Source organism: Electrophorus electricus, chromosome 5, assembly GCF_013358815.1.
Source record: "Electrophorus electricus isolate fEleEle1 chromosome 5, fEleEle1.pri, whole genome shotgun sequence".
Lineage (NCBI taxonomy): Eukaryota > Metazoa > Chordata > Actinopteri > Gymnotiformes > Gymnotidae > Electrophorus > Electrophorus electricus.
The window spans coordinates 8,553,770-8,569,824 of record NC_049539.1 but is presented as its reverse complement, the minus strand read 5'-3'; the positions used below and the strand labels follow the sequence as shown (position 1 = coordinate 8,569,824).

The 16,055-nt window shown below is 49.6% G+C and overlaps 1 protein-coding gene across 4 annotated transcripts in view; it reads right to left on the bottom strand.

Annotated features, from left to right (window-relative positions):
• fndc3bb (fibronectin type III domain containing 3Bb) overlaps nucleotides 1-16,055 on the bottom strand; it is a 42,543-nt gene that overhangs the window by 6,909 nt on the left and 19,579 nt on the right. For 2 of the 4 annotated variants that reach the window (XM_035526097.1, XM_035526098.1), the window contains exons 5-22: nucleotides 15,151-15,382; nucleotides 14,529-14,822; nucleotides 12,333-12,391; nucleotides 11,097-11,257; nucleotides 10,504-10,563; nucleotides 9,873-10,011; nucleotides 9,713-9,766; nucleotides 8,527-8,651; nucleotides 7,851-8,025; nucleotides 7,257-7,343; nucleotides 6,541-6,676; nucleotides 6,378-6,449; nucleotides 6,140-6,261; nucleotides 5,873-5,978; nucleotides 3,826-4,001; nucleotides 2,996-3,109; nucleotides 2,176-2,325; nucleotides 1,149-1,432 (exon numbers count right to left, since the gene is read on the bottom strand). In XM_035526097.1, coding sequence (XP_035381990.1) covers nucleotides 1,149-1,432; nucleotides 2,176-2,325; nucleotides 2,996-3,109; nucleotides 3,826-4,001; nucleotides 5,873-5,978; nucleotides 6,140-6,261; nucleotides 6,378-6,449; nucleotides 6,541-6,676; nucleotides 7,257-7,343; nucleotides 7,851-8,025; nucleotides 8,527-8,651; nucleotides 9,713-9,766; nucleotides 9,873-10,011; nucleotides 10,504-10,563; nucleotides 11,097-11,257; nucleotides 12,333-12,391; nucleotides 14,529-14,822; nucleotides 15,151-15,382 — 2,546 coding nt within the window. The remainder of the gene's footprint in view (nucleotides 1-1,148; nucleotides 1,433-2,175; nucleotides 2,326-2,995; nucleotides 3,110-3,825; nucleotides 4,002-5,872; nucleotides 5,979-6,139; nucleotides 6,262-6,377; nucleotides 6,450-6,540; nucleotides 6,677-7,256; nucleotides 7,344-7,850; nucleotides 8,026-8,526; nucleotides 8,652-9,712; nucleotides 9,767-9,872; nucleotides 10,012-10,503; nucleotides 10,564-11,096; nucleotides 11,258-12,332; nucleotides 12,392-14,528; nucleotides 14,823-15,150; nucleotides 15,383-16,055) is intronic. The other 2 variants (XM_035526099.1, XM_035526100.1) reach the window with 2 other exon arrangements.

The window sequence follows — 16,055 nt, the reverse complement described above, 5'->3', positions numbered from 1 at the left end:
CCGTGTTATCCTCTCACCATCACATTGTCTCAGCAGCTCACTGTCTCACCGTGTTATCCTCTCACCATCACACTTTCTCAGCAGCTCACTGTCTCACCGTGTTATCCTCTCACCATCACACTTTCTCAGCAGCTCACTGTCTCATCGTGTTATCCTCTCACCATCACACTGTCTCAGCAGCTCACTGTCTCACCGTGTTATCCTCTCACCATCACACTGTCTCAGCAGCTCACCGTCTCACCGTGTTATCCTCTCACCATCACACTGTCTCAGCAGCTCACCGTCTCACCGTGTTATCCTCTCACCATCACACTGTCTCAGCAGCTCACCGTCTCACCATCACACTGTCTCAGCAGCTCACTGTCTCACCGTGTTACCCCCTCACCATCACACTGTCTCAGCAGCTCACTGTCTCACAGTCCTCCTCAGGCTTTCACTAACGCCCATCACACTCTCAGGGCCACCAGAAATCTTTCACTGCTCAGTTGGTAGCATATTTTCTCTTTGGAGGTTCTGGATTTTTCAGAGGCCACTCTCTAGAACACAGCAATGCTCCAAGCTGCCTCAACCAAACCAAAAAAATTTAAAATCATAGTTGCGCATGTGTGAACCGATAACTGTAAAATGTACCATATTCTCTGTTTCGGTGAAATTCTGTTTTGTTCCTGCGCTCCTACTCACTCACTCCATTAGAGCTCGCATTTCGTGAGGAGCAATGGCTGCTGTGGAAAACAACCGATTTTAGCGCGCTCCTCTTTAAAACCTCCTCACACACCCTCCGGAGGCAGGTTCCGATTGGCCCTCGTTGCCCGTTTCCATGGCAGCACTTAACACATCTGAGCAAAATGAACTACTGGTTTTTTTAGAATTACTGAACTAAGGCGTTCTGAGTAACAAAGATTGCTGAAATTAAATGATTCTTCCTCAAAAAAAAAAAAAAAAAATCTCTTTGTTGTCAGTCTCTATGCTCAACCTGTAATGCCAATATACAATCTCAGGCTTGACTTGCTTGATTCTAGATCGATTGATCGCCATCTCTCAAGCATGCCTTCAGCACCCCCCTCACAAAACCCCAAAAACCAATAATCCACTAGAAGGCGGTTAAATGGCGTCCTTCCACCAGCCTTCATGCAGGTGCCGTCTCTCACCTGTACTCGGTGTCGGGCTGCAGCTCCCTGATCACATGGCAGGTGGTGCTGCTGGCGACGTGATCGTCGCCCACAGCGATTGTGTAGTGGCTGATCTCCTGGCCGTTGCACCTCGGCTCATCCCAGGCCAGCGCCAGGCACGTGGAGGGCGAGAAGGGCTCCGATCTGTCGGGCGAGGGGGCGGCCTCGCGCACCCGCAGCCCGGCTACGGCGTCGGGCGGGGCCGCCGGCGTGCGGCACCACACTGGCTCGCTGTAGGGGCTTGCCCCCACCTGGTTGACGGCCTGCAGGTACGGCACACAATGGGTCTGATTGGTGGATGGCATGCCAGTCATTTCACTAACCCCGGAGGAGGCTGGGTACATAATTAACAGGGGTGCTGGGATTTTCCAGAGCACAGTAAGAACGCAGTGCAAAAAAGAGCCTTTGTCAAGAAGTAAAGGCTTTGACAGAAGCAATTTGTGTTCGGGCTGTTTTAAGCACTGTAATCGACATCACACCTAAGCGCAACGTACCGGAGGAGTGGAGGCAATGACATGGCAATGTGCGTGAGGATCGTATTGTTTTTTAAAAGACGCCAAAATACTAATGCATTTTTTTTATTATGAAATATTTTCACAAAAGAGAATCATTGTGATTCATCATCATTTCATGAGTAAAAAAGAAAGATTAGTGCAGTGTTACCAAGTAAATCAAATCTTCCAAGGGACAGCACTCTTTCCTAATGATAGCTGGTGGTAATGGCCATTGAGAAAGGCTGCATAATTGCGGGGTGTTTTTCTGGGTCAGTCTGCCTCAGAGTGGCCCCTTGTATTTCTCAAAGCTACAATCAATATTATTCTGTTATTGTTTCATTTCCTCCACAGAGAGCTCTTGAGAACAGGAGGGCATGTTTGGACATTGATCTCCACAGGTGAGTCTTGATGTGGATGATGTCAAAAGGATGATATTATACCCATAAAGGCTCTAGTGACTGATTCACTGGCAATGTTATTTTTAAACACCAAAGCGGATGTTTGTGGTTCACCTGCAGTCTACAGCAGAAGCTCACTGCTGCTTCCAGGTCGCTGACTTCGTAGGAGGTGTCCGTCCCACTGTAAACCAGCTCCAGGGAGTCCTGGTCCTGACCCCAGCTTAGCCGGTAGCCAGAGATGTCTGCCCCCGAGCTCCGGTCCGCCTGTCGGAGCAAATCAAAGTGTCAGTCTTGTGGGGACGGTGCACGATTAGGTCCCGCTGTTGGGAGAATTCAAGGGAGAAGTGAAGGTTTAGCTCAGTCACCCTCAGAGGCCGCGGCTGTCTTCCAGCTACGTCGCGAAAACACCACCGTCATGTTGTTACAGCGTTTTAGCTTTAGCATTCAGGACAGGAGATGCAGCCAAGATTCACACATCACAGCGTCCAGAGCTCAAAGTGAGCCCTTGAGCATGGCTGAGATAAACAAAACAACAATTCCCCTACACAGAAACTACAATTCCTATACACAGAGAATGAGGAGAGCTACGTGGGGAGCTGCAGGTGCATTCTGAGGGATGAAGAAGTGGCGCGCGAATAAGACCCAAACTTCCCCGGCACCTGCAGCTGTGGGGGGCAAACGGGCCAGGGGAGGAGGTGGTTCTGAGGGGTCCGCCACAGGCATGCCTCGTGGGCCCAACGGAGGGAAGCTTTACGCAGCACGGCACAAAGAAAACAAAGGGGACATAATATGCAGCGCTGAGGCTGCTGGTGTGTTTATCCGCGATCCAGCCCAATTTTCTACGGCGCGTTAAGTAAGAGAAAGAGAAAGAAGCCGATCGCTGCTGGTGAGGTGTGACTGCAGGCTCCGAGAGAAGCCAAGAAGCTCCGCTCACCTCCCAGCTGACCACCGCACAGGTGTGTGAGGTCAGGCTGACAACCGGCGCCGCACACTGGCCTGGAGGTCCGGCTGCGGTCGTCACTTCCAGGAAGTCGCTGTACGGTCCATTCTATAGGGAGAGGGGACGAGATGAAAGAAAACCCCAGAGCATCACCGCACGAAAAACAGCAATTTTGCAGTGCGATTGGCTGTGGAAAACAAGAGCTAGTATATTCATCACAGCCCAAAGCAAAGTGTTTCATTGTGTCCGACAGACCACCAGCTCCTACTGGCCGCTGAACTACATCCTTCAAGCTTCTGGTGAAGCTGAAGGCTGAGCTCACTGGGGCTTTCCACAGTGTGCGGGACAGAGCTGGCTATAGTACGCCTTTTATGACAGAGAGAGGATTGTATTCCAGTCTGTGAACAACATCAAAGTGATGTTGCAGTCTTTGACGAGACAACGTCAGCACAGCTTGTGCATTTAGTGTCTACAATGCAACCATAACAGACTTAAATGTCCTCATATATCTATCAAATCCAAACCAGAAAGTAGTAAAAAAAAAAAAATAAAAAAAAAAAAAAAATATATATATATATATATATATATATATATATATATATATATATATATATATATATATATATATATATAAAAATTATATAAATGTCAAATTGTCCAGTAACAGTGTTATGATGCCAAATTCACTCGTACTTCAGTAAATCTTACTTCCCCAGTCCTAGACAATCCTAGACTGGTCAGGACTGAACTGCCTGTCTTCAGAATGCTGTGTCAGGCCTTCAGATTTTTTCCCTGAACTATGCCGTACTGGAGAAGTGACCTACCCCGGCATCATTGGCTGCACACACTCGGAACCTGTAGGTGGCGCCAGGCAGCAGGCTAGCCACTGTGCACTCGGTCTGTGTCCCGTGGTACACCTGTGTCACGTCGTCTTCTTCCTGCTCTGGTCCCCTCATCTCCACACTATAGAGAAGACTTTCGTTCTCACCATCACATGCTTCTAGAGAAGGGGGGAAAGAGTGAGAGAGAGAGAGAGTGAGAGAGAGAGTGAGAGCAGGAAAGAGTAATGGTGTGAAACATAAGAGGGGTGAGAAAGGGGAAAAACTGAAATGACACCTGTAGTTGCATAGGAAGTGCACCATACCGCGCGTAAACACGTTAACAGTTAATCTCCCAACACCTCCCACCGCGCACACGCCAGTAAACACATGTGCACACTTCAGACTAGCGTGACAGCGGTTCCCTTAGCAACCTTGCAGCTCGTGGACATAAGAGAGAAGTGATCAATAGCAGGGGTGAGGGAGAGATGGGGGAGGGGTTATGCTGGGAAAAACACAGCTTTTATTAGAGCCGGAACAAGATGCGGAAGGTTGAGGTTTCAGCCTGCAGCCGATAGCTGGGTCTGCCTTAACCTCCCAACTAGAATCGGACGTGTGGGTGCACACAGACACAGATGCGCACACGCACACACACACACACACACACACACACACACACACACACACACACACACACACAGAGAGAGATGCGCACACGTCACAGAGACATGTTCGCGCATGTACACACAAACACGCGCACACACACACAGCTCAGGGTGTCCAAAGTAACAGTTCACACCTGGCTTGTGAAATGCAACATTTACTGCAGTCCTTTAAATTAACTCAAAAAGTAAGTGAGGTGCACTTCAAGTGTGACCTCAGAGCTCATATAAATGACCCTCGATTGATGTCAATACAGAGTGCTGCACTGGTCTTGTTATACAGGACATAAATTAGACAGCAAACTGTCAACTGTCAATATCAGTTCAGAGCTATCAGGTCAAAGTGCGTTGAGCTACAAAAAGACTACAAATCATACAAGAAGCACCAAGCTAAGAAGAACTGAAAAACACCCAGAAAGGGAGTTAACACTCTGAGGTCCACTGAGCTGGAGGTGAACCTCCCAAGAAGCTGTCTATAATTTCTCCTTGTCCATAGCCTGGAAGAGCAAAGTCTTCTGCAACTGAATGATGGCATCATTTCTTTTTTGTTTCAATAATTACCTTTATATTGTTCAGTGTTGGTCTGACACAGGAAATGCAAATGATATTTCATTCACAGGGATGTGAATGATTGGGTCCATTTGAGTAAGTGGAACTGGAAATAGCTGGTTAATCAGCAGAAGGAGGAGGGGCTCATGTTGTACAGCTACAACTATAAACTACAGAGGCTCCTCTCAACCCCAATTTCCTTCAATAGCTCAACATGTTTTTATGCCTGCATGATTGGTGGTAGGACTGTTAAAGAAAGAAATTCAGACTGGTATTTTGAAAAAGCAATTTGAGATAATACTGATGTTACAGACAAAAAACAAACATTTAAAAATACACGGTACTAGGACAAGCTAAGCTGTCACAAACACAATGCTGCTCCTGGATTGGCTTTTTGTCCTGCTCTAAATAAATGCAGAGAGTAACTTAATGGCTTTAAGTAGTAACATGGTCGCCATGGAAATGCAACTTATTAATAGCAAGAGTTACACAGCCTATTATGCCGTAAGTGCAAAAAGCATTGACCATATAAGAGTGGCTTTTAAGTGAATGGCTTCATCAAAATGTGCATTTAAGTAAATGATTAAATATGGATTGTGCGGAGCTGTGTGCAAGCAGACATTTGCAATGTCAAGAACAGAGAGTGCAGGTCTGTTTCACTGCAAGGAAAAACGCCAAATACAATGGGAGAAAGAGAAAAACAAAACCAAAAACACATGACTCATATGAGATTGCGTGTGTGTGTGTGTGTGTGTGTGTGTGTGTGTGTGTGTGTGTGTGTGTGTGTGTGAGTGAGAGATAGATAGATAGATAGATAGAGAGAGAGAGAGAAGCATACTCACCCCACTGTAAGTTCACCTCCCGATGTTTGGCAGGAACCTGGATGGTTGGGGGGTGACAAGGACCAGGGGGCAGGCTGAGGGTGCAGGCCAGCACACTTTCTGTGGACTAAAGAACCAACACACACACACACACACACTTAAAATCTCTCCCTCGTCAGCTTCTCTGACTAGAAGTAGTCACTACTCCTTAAAAAAACCCCCAAAAAAACAATGGCAGCTTCATGGACATCTTCCATGGTCCATTACTGGTCTCCTCTCCTTCCCTACCTGGCTGTGGCCTCCAGTGCCGATGGCACTGACCCGAACAGAGTACAGAGTCGCTGCTCTCAGCCCATCACACACATGCTCCCGCAATGGCCCACGGTACGCCACCTCCCATTGGCCAATGGCTGCACAGCAACAGTCAAACAAACAATCAGTCCTGGTCATGTCTACTCACATTAAGCTAAGCCATTTAAAACCAGGAATATCAGAGTGGCACTGGAAAGGGAGTGTAAAGCCATACCTTCAGAAGTCCCTTCAGACTTTTCCAGGAGGTACGTCGAGTCGCCACACCCTCCATCATCCTGTGGGGGATCTGGGGAAAATCAGGGGAAGATGTTCAGGGTTCCAAACTGTAAGACACTTACCGAGATCACTGCAGGCTGAGTGGGCGTGTGAAGGCTCACCCCACGTCACGCGGAAGCTGTGCGGTGTGACGTCACTGATCGCAGGGGCCGTCGGGGGTCCGGGTCTGTCTGCACCTGTCCGGCACACAAGTACGGAACTGGGGGCACTGCGCCACCCTGCGCTACAGGCAGAGAGCTACAGGGGGCGACAAAGAGACGTCGCAGGGGTTAAAGTGGAGGCTGAGGGGGCTGCCAGGCGCTGCAAGGTGTCGGATCTGTTCGCCTGCAGCCTCTCATGTAGTAGCAAATCAGCTTTAATTTCCCTGACAAGCCGATCTGCTGTCACTCCTTCCGTTATATCTCTGCCTAATGAGCCTTGGTCAGCCTCAGATTCCAGCAGCTGATCCTAGTGATATTTATCTGATCCCAGCTGATCCCGGAAGGGAAGATTTGATGGCAGAGGAACTTATATCGTGCCCACCAAGAGTTAAAACCTGTGTGTGTGCACGTGCGCGTGTGTGTGAGAGCGTGCACACGCTTAGATGCAGGGAAATAAAAAGAGTAAATGTGTGTCTCAACCATCATGATTAATTCATGAAATTAATTCATCATGAAAAGGGCAAATGAGAAGACAAATTCCTGCACTGGAGGGGAGTGGGGCTATGAAGGCAGCACCAACTGGTTTAACTCCTTTTGCTTATAGCCTGTGTAAAGTGAGGAAGAGGAGATCACACGGACCTCTGACGAAGACAAGAGAGGCTGGAGGTTTTGCTCACCCTGAACTTGTACTGGGTGCTCCTGCTCAGGTCCTCCACCTTACTGCTCAGCTCTGTCCCGCTGTACACAGTGTGAAACTCCGCCCCCTACAGAAACGAGGGCACCGTTACAGTCAAACACTACAGGCCCACAGACTGGACAGTTTAGTCCTAATCCTGAGCATTCACTAATTGATTTGAGGTGTCCAACATATTTAAGAAGCCATGTTTCCTCCCATGTTTGGTCCCTAAATTTGGGTAATAGTTGGGAAGCTGAAAACAAACAAGGGACACAAAAGGTCACTCCTCCCTGCTTATGAGACGAGCACCTCGATTTCATGTGGGATACAGAAGACATTAGTCATAGTTCTAGAATGTCCCGTCTACAGACAACCGTGGACGATGGATAATTAACACCCCCTGCCCCCCACACAGACACACACCACCTCCAACCCCCAAGGTGGCCAACTGGACAAGTCCAAAACATCTATAGAATTCCCCTCGGGACAAAAAAATAAATAAATCAGCCATGATTCTGGTGTGGTGGAGCTTCATTTATAGGAACGGGGCTTCTGTCCGCACACACACACACACACACACACACACACACTTCACCTTGCTCTCGTCCTGCATCTCCAGCATGTACACGGGCTCCTCCTCCGGGCTGCAGCTGCTGGGACGTGTCCACTCCAGCACCAGCCAGGATGGTCCCGCCCGAAGCAGACGTGGAGCCACAGACATCTGGGGGAGACTGCCCGTGGTGTGGAAAACCATCTCGGTGCTGAAGCGGCTGTGGAAGACAGAGCGGGGGAGACCAGGGAGAGGAGACGGAGAAACCATAAGTGCTGGAAGGGATAATAAATTCAGCCCGTTCCCAACAGGGAGGACACAGACATTTCTGCGTCTAGTAGAAGTGTGTGAGTAGGGAACTGCAAAGGGTCAGCTGATGCATGGAAGTGTCTCCCCTGCCATAACTCCGATTTTCGTTCACTAACAACATCTGGTGTGTCAGATACTTCAGCCATTTACTGAGACTTTACACTAAAACGTGCTGGAAGGAATGGACTCAGTTACTTTAATGACAAGGAAACCAGATATCTGGGAATTAGGTTTCCAGGAAATTCTTTATTATCCGATTTAAAGTAAGCAAGAGCAAGAACTGCTCTACCCACAAAAACAGAAACACAAAAGGAATTCCCCATACATTAACCACATGCAGGTAAAGGCACGTTCAGTACACAAATGCATGCGTGCGTGTGCGCGCAGACATGCAACCCCCATCATCACACACCTGGGCCCGATGTCGTTGAGTGCCGCCACTCGAAACGTGTACCCCACAGCAGGGCACAGGCGCATGACTTTGAAATGCCTCTGGTGGCCAAAATAACACTCTCTGAAGACGCCATTCTTCTTCCCCTGCGAGGGAGACAAAGGACAAACCGGAACCGTTAAGGCCAGCCGAATCAGACAAAGACCCAAAAGCCACGTCTCGACGTGCCGACAGGGGTCACACGTCGTGCTCGGCAGGCTCGCAAGAGGAAGACGCCGGCGTCCCTGGGCCAAAGACAAATGGGCGAGGACAAAGGAAAAGCGAGAGAGACCGCGGGCCACTCAATTAACAGATATATGATTTCACAGACACGAAAGAAATTTCACAAAGAGGCTTGGTTCAGTGCAGATGAAAGGCACGGCACGGTCAGCCGATCGGTGGACGTGTCGGATCTCACAGAGCATCCTTCTGATTTTGTAAAGCTCTGTAATGCTAGATAGCAACAGAAAAGACTCTGCAAGGTCTTTGAGGGAGGTGGGGATGAACACCGTCGCCTGCATCCTCCAGCAGGAGAGCAGAGCCGGTGGATTCTCTGGGGGCTGGCGCTACACCCTCATCAGTTAACAGTCGGGCACAGCAGACAGACGCAGCAGACTAAAATAAGAGCATTTGGCCTTGTTTTCATTTACTTACTTATTTTCCATTCGCTACAGGCCCTCTGCCCTAAACTACTGCAAAGCCATTTAGGACTTCACCAAGGCAACTACACCATAAATGAGAAAAGGAAAGAGACCATTAATCGTACCCTGGCTCCGCCACTTGTTCTGAATGCAAGCCTCGAGTCAACACTGGTGGCAACATAAGCAGAAATGACTCGGCAATATGTTCCCACCGAGTACTGAAACATATAAGGGAGTGAGGGTGGGGAATAAAAACACTGCCACTGGGGGACGGGGGAAATGAGTACACTAACGGCCACAGCAGCGCAGCGGAGGCAGAAATGACTGCAGCGCACTCGGAGAAAGAAAGAAGCAGCTATTCACTGTCACCGCAGTGCATGATGGGTAGAAAAATTCCAGCGCGACCTTCTCCAGCGGCGGTGAGTAACGTGGCGGTCCGGAGAGCGGCGCATATGTGACGACCCGAGTGAAGCTGTGTGCATGGATTACATCCAAATTATACTGTACGGTCACCAAGGAGCACTTACCTCATCCCACTCCAGAATATAGCTGGTGATTTTTGAGCCATTATCAACAGGGGGCTGAAATGAGACATTTCCTAATTAACGGCTGTATGAAATGACGTGTGTGAATGCAGCGTGTGTGCGCTGTGTGCTGTGAGGTGTGCCAGCAGGTACTGGGCGCTACCTTCCACTGCAGAGTGAGGGAGCTCTTGGTGCGGTGGGAGAGTCGCGGGGGCAGGGGAATGTCTGGGGGGGCACTGTGGGTAGTGAAGGTCCTCGCCTCTGAATCGGGACCCTTCACGGAGTTGCACGCTGCACTTACTCTGCAACACACAGACACACACAGCGCACGCGAGACAAAAGGGTGAGGATTGGGGACACCGTGTGGAAAAATAGAAAGGAGCAAATGGCAAGGAAACATCCCATTCAATTGGTGCATTAAATTGGTACATTAAATTGGTGTCAAATTGGTCTGCCGGTAACCGAACGATCATCTATGACGACCATTGTTTGGTTTCCGGCACACCAATTTAGTTAAAGAGCTCTAATTATTAAATGTAGGGTTATGTCATTCTAAGTTATTCCCATGTGATAACAGGCTAGCATTACTTCACTGTATTTGAAGACACTTTATATTAGTATGAATGTGTTTGTAGTTTTATGTAACGGGTTCACTCAAGGAAGCAAGAGCTGCTCCACCCACAAAAACAGAAAATCCCAGTCGCAGTACAACCCAGCGACCTCACACATTTAGAGAGAGCTAGCAACTGCAGGCAGCCTCTGAGGAAAACTTCGCATTCTCCCACTGGCCTCACCTGACGTGATAGTCCGTAGCTGGCCTCAGGTCAGTGAGAGTATACTGCAGCTCCTCCCCACTGTGGAGGACAGAACACGCCGACAAGCACTTTTATGCGACCATATCAATTATGCATCATTAATAAACTCTGAGGCTCTGTAAGACGATTAAAGTTGCCGTAAGCCACTTATTTTAAAAACACTTCATCTGTTGCTACACTTCAGCTACACTTCAGCTACTGCTAAACTTACTGCTTACTGACTGTTCAGGGGCTCTGTGATCTGCAACTAAAAATTTCAGCACGATCCATCTGTATGGACCACTCTACCAGATCTGCATGTCTGTCAATCATTTTGGCAAGCACACACAGCACATAGGATCGTCTTTGGGGAAGGGCTTTGGATAAAGGTTTGGATGGAGGGTGAGAGATTGAACAGACCATGGCCATTGATGGCCTGAAATGTGTGGGCACCCTGTCTTACCCATAACAAAACAACAACAACAACAACAACAAAAGGTGTGGAGGAACATGGCAAGCTCCATACAACTGGCAGTTTAAACCTGTGTTTAGCAGGTTACGTCGAGGGAGTCGTAGGTGCATGAATGCATTACCTGTACACAACCCTGTACTTCCCATCGCTGCCCTTGTCGGCGAGGAGCAGCTCGTAGCTACATGTGGGCGGAGCTCCGTCAGCCTGGCCCCGCCCAGACGCCCCTGCCCGCGGGGCTCGTGCCCAGGACACCAGTGCCGAGCGAGCCTGGATTTTTGACACCTAAGGGGTGACATCACACTGGCTCACAGACCGCAACCGATGTGCTTCACACAGCAGGGAACGCGTGTGGTCACCACAGCTTGAAATGTGTTTGGGAAAGGCGCTGTATAAAGTTTATTATTATAGTATAACTATATTTACATTAAGGGTTTTTTTGAAGACTCTCTTTAAAATATAGGGACAGTAACATGATGAGCAAACGACACAAAAGGAGAGAGGAAGCAGCAAAACCCATTACAAACAATCAAATCAAATTAATTCATTTTTAAAACACCAATTTATTTGGAAAGGAAACATGGAGTGTCTGAAAATTGTGTGCGCTGCCTGCTTTAGGCGGAGTGAGAACATTTTTAAAAAGTCAGGTTGGGTTTTCTCATTAAGACTTGAGAGTGGGCCCCATCAGTCTCAGAGCCCAAAGTGACTCCTCAGCTCAGCGCAGAGAGCCGTAGGCGTGTGGGTCAGGCATGAAGAGAAGAAAAAAAACAACCACACAACCACAATCAAGCAACCTAGGGATTTTAATGACTTGGCAACAATCAATTTGACTAGTTATTCCAAAAAAGGCTAGAATATTAATGAGTAAAACCAGCAAGCAATGCTTGGAAAATACTAAGATATAAATGTAATTAGTTGCTATAGCAATTCTGATGCACTGAAAGTTTTTATTTAAGGAGGAATAATTCAATAAATGTTCTATATCTGGTTATCAAGTCACTGTGAAGAGTCTGCTGTAGTGCCTATGGGTGTGACAAGCATCCACCAGCTTAAAAACATGCTAATGAGCTACACACAAACACTGTAGACATATCTTCTGTAATGGCGTTGGGAAATAACCTACAGATAACCTCAGGGAAAATTTCAATAAAATGTGTGTGGCATAAAAATACATATTTGTGCGCCTCTTAGAAATACAAACGCTAACTGCAAGGATACCAGTCACAGGTACAACCATACTGCTGCTGCCCCCTAGTGGAGAGCAACACCCACTCCAACCAACCCTGAAAAGTGGTTCCTAGGCCCACAAAGCAGCACTCTGGGAAGTGCCGGAATACTGAGATTCGTAGGCAACACTCACCTGTGGCTTGTCTATTCCTGACAGCACATCCTGTTCTCTCCTTGAGTCTAGGTCGGATTCTGCACAGAGGGGACGACAGCGGATAAATGAACGGGTCTAATTACATTTTTTTGTGACCTTGAATGTGCTTTGTTGATTTGGGCAAAAAAAACCCTCAAGAGTTCATTCAGACTGGAGCATGAGTCATCTGAGGGCAGCGGTAGTGGGGGAACACAGCGACCCGAGGAGGCGTGTGACAGCCTGATGGATGGGGGCGCCGCGGAGAAGCCGGCCAGCAGAAGCTAGTGGGGAGAGAGGTTCAGAGGTCCCCACTTTTACTGGGCCCAAGGGGTCCCTACTATGAGTCACTGCCACAGTGAAGTCATGGAAGCATGACCTGAACGTCACCCGTACGGGTCTCATTATTCCCCACACACGCAAAAACAGTGGGGTGGAGAGAGGGACCGTTGCAGGATCTTCTCACTGGAGGGTTGGGATTGCTGGTTTGATTTTTCCCCCAAACAACTCGAACAACAAACAAACAAACCAACCAACCAAAAATGGAAGGAAAAAGGTCAAGAGTCTGTTCCGTGTACAGACACAAAAACGGGGAAACCCACTCTGGTCCATCATCAGTCTAAAAATACAGAACCTAGACATCAAACTGCATGGTTCCTGCGCCGAGCGTTTTGGTGGGGAGGTGGCGTCTGAGCACCGTGGCGTCCGGACTGGACCTCTGCCACTGGCAACGTGCGCTGCCCAGGAACCGCGGCCAGAGCGTCCCTCTGGCTTTAATTTTCCGTCTTCCGTCCGTTTTTTCCCAAGGCCACATGCAGCCGGAACCGCAGACGGCCGTGGGCCAGATCAGGAGGGGGAAGTGGCAAACAAAGCGGGGTGTGGTGACGACAGAGATAAGGCAGAAAACAGGGAGGGCACGAGACCCAGAGAGCGGGGCTTTCCAGACGGATGATGGGAGAGGAGAGAACGAGGAAGCCAAGGGTTAGGGAAGGCAGCACAAAGCTTGGAGATGCGCCACGTGTTCTTACCCAATATCCTGTAGATGGTTCCCCTTAGCCTGCAGGTGGTGCGCTTCCAGATCTCTGCCTTTACAATTATTATTGTTGTCCTGCAAGTGTGTGTTTGTGTGGTCTGCATTTGTGGGTATTTGACTCAGACCAACGACTTGGAGCCAATGTAAATGTTTAAAAATAAAGCCTTTACGGCAAGGACGGTTCAAAGGGAGCAGGTGTGGCCAACGCTCAGTCATCAGCTCAGCAGGCTGGCAGTCACACCATCCAACGAACCCCCTGCAAGACATGTTGCAACCTGGGCTCCGAGCCGTGTGCCAGCATCGCACGACATGCTGTATCACACTAGCAGCACCCAATGGGCCATATCATATAACAGCCATGGAATGTTTAATGGCAGAACAACAACCTCCCATGCAAAGACACAGAAATGCAAACCCCAGGACACACACTGAACTTAAATCTCTTTTCAGAGAACCACCCCCGAGGGCATGTGACACACACTCATCTTCCGTGTGCCCTAAAGATAAGTGGGCTCCCATAAGCCTTACGTGCCAGGAGACAGGACCGGTTGAGGCAGGGTGAGGCAGGGCGAGGCGGGCCCACCGGCCGAGGGAGCTCTTCCGCTGAAAGCGGCTGTTTGCAGTCCACCAGCAGTCACGAGGCAAGGCAGCGGCATGTGGCAGGCACACAGCCCTCACGAGCCAGGTACGTCACGACAACGGCTCAGAGGATTAGTCTAGCACGTGCTGATCGCACAGGACTTGGAGCAGTGGGTGGGCTCAGAGCACCACAGAGGTCGGAGAAGACTTTCCGGAGAGCCTTTTAGGGAGTCAACCACAGTGTAGGTGTCACAAAGGTAAAAAGGCTCTCAGCGTCTCTCCCTTTCATTCCCAACTGCTCTTTCTTGGACTGCAATTTCACCTTTGACCTTGTTGGTACTGCATTTCTAAACAAAATGCATTCGACTGCCTGCTTTTTCAAAGCGATACTGCTTTAACCGCCCCTCCCGACCTCACCTCTGACCTCCCTCACGCTGTCAAAAAATATTTCTAAATGCGTGTTGTTAGCCCAGAGAAGTGGCATGAACGCAGGCTCTGGTCCAAGGTGCTGTGGGAAGCATTACAAGACCGTAACTGAGACTGTGTGTGGGATACTGCACTTTGGGGGGGGGGGGGGGCGCGCTCACCTTGCTGCTCACCATCAGTGTGTTTGGGGCTTCCTCTGGCCTTGCGTTCTGCCCTCTTGGTCCCGGGGCTCCCTCCGCTGGCCCCGCCCCCTGGGCTCGTCGCCACGGCACTGGCATGGCCCTTGCCGTAGCCGTTGGGGGTGGCGCTACACTGCGGGCCGCTCTTGTAGGTGGAAGAGGGCGGCGTGGTAACCCGGGACAGGCCCTGCCGCTCGCCAATCCGCTCTTTCAGCTTCTTGGGCGGCGGCTTGCAGTGCTCCTCTCTCCCCAGAAACGTCATGTTGTACAGGATCTCTGCGGAACGGCCGGGAAAACACGCTTCCATCACCATGTTTTTCACGCTTCCATCACCATGCCACCTTATGGTGGGGCAGCACTCTCTTACGATGTAACTTTGCCATTAATGACAGCAAAACTTATTATACTGTTTTAAATCATTTATTACACTGTGTTACACTGCATTTGCACTCTTACACAGCGAGTTCAACTGTAATTAATGGTACAGATCCACTGCAATATTGATGGCATAAAATGCATTAATGACCCACTTCCCTTATGGCATCACCATGAGGGATAGATTAAGGGTGGTTATGTGAGCAGGAGCAGGGCAGAACATGCTTACCCTCGGGGTAGATGGGGGCCAGGCGGTGCTGGTAGTACTGGTGAGGGCCTACGTCTCCATGGCTGGCAGGCGGGTAGTAGGCGGCGGGTGAGGTGGGGATGAAGTGGGGGTGCGTCATGTAGGGTGGGGGCAGGTGGTGCGTGGGTGAGAGCGCGGGTGAGTAGCTGGGGGGGTAACATTCAGAGTGAGGGGTGACCACAACCCGCCACACACCCGTGTTGTCCTCCAGAACCTGTGCACATGCACGCAAACACACGGAATTATTTTGGGAATCAAACACTGAAAACCTAAAAGTCGATACAGTGGATATGGTCCTAGGAGTGCCCCAGGCAACAGAAATCCAAGACGGTGCGCCAGACTGGGACCAAAAGTCCAGCATCCACCACCACCAGCATCCAGCGGTGCTTTTGACACTAATCTAGAATGGCAGAGTGCGAGGGCATGCCAGTCAGTAGATCGCATGCCAGAAGGCCAGCGTGTGTGTTCCAGAGGCTGGGGACAAGGGCCAGACAGCATGGCGCACACTGGTGTGTGTTCAGAGGCAGGAATGGAGATAGGTTTTGCCAAACGCAGGTGCTGAAGCTCGACTGTGGGACCCTGCCTCGATTCCTCAAGGCCAGGCAGCTACGTCTGAACACTCCAGCCTGTAGATTTTTAATGTTTCCTTGCAGCTTCTTTGTAGTGACGTGAGGGTGTCTGGAGCCTCAGGTTGCTGAAGGTAAGGCAGGGCTGTCGGGCATTATGTCAACATGCGCTGCTCTCTCGCCATCTGTCCAGCGCTTCTGACCTTTCGGGATGAAAGGCCGCTTGACTATTGCATGCATCTGTTTTGACACAGCCTTCCTCGAGACTACAGAACAGCGTTACTGCTCAGAGATCGTGAGTACGCGTGTGTGTGTGTGTGT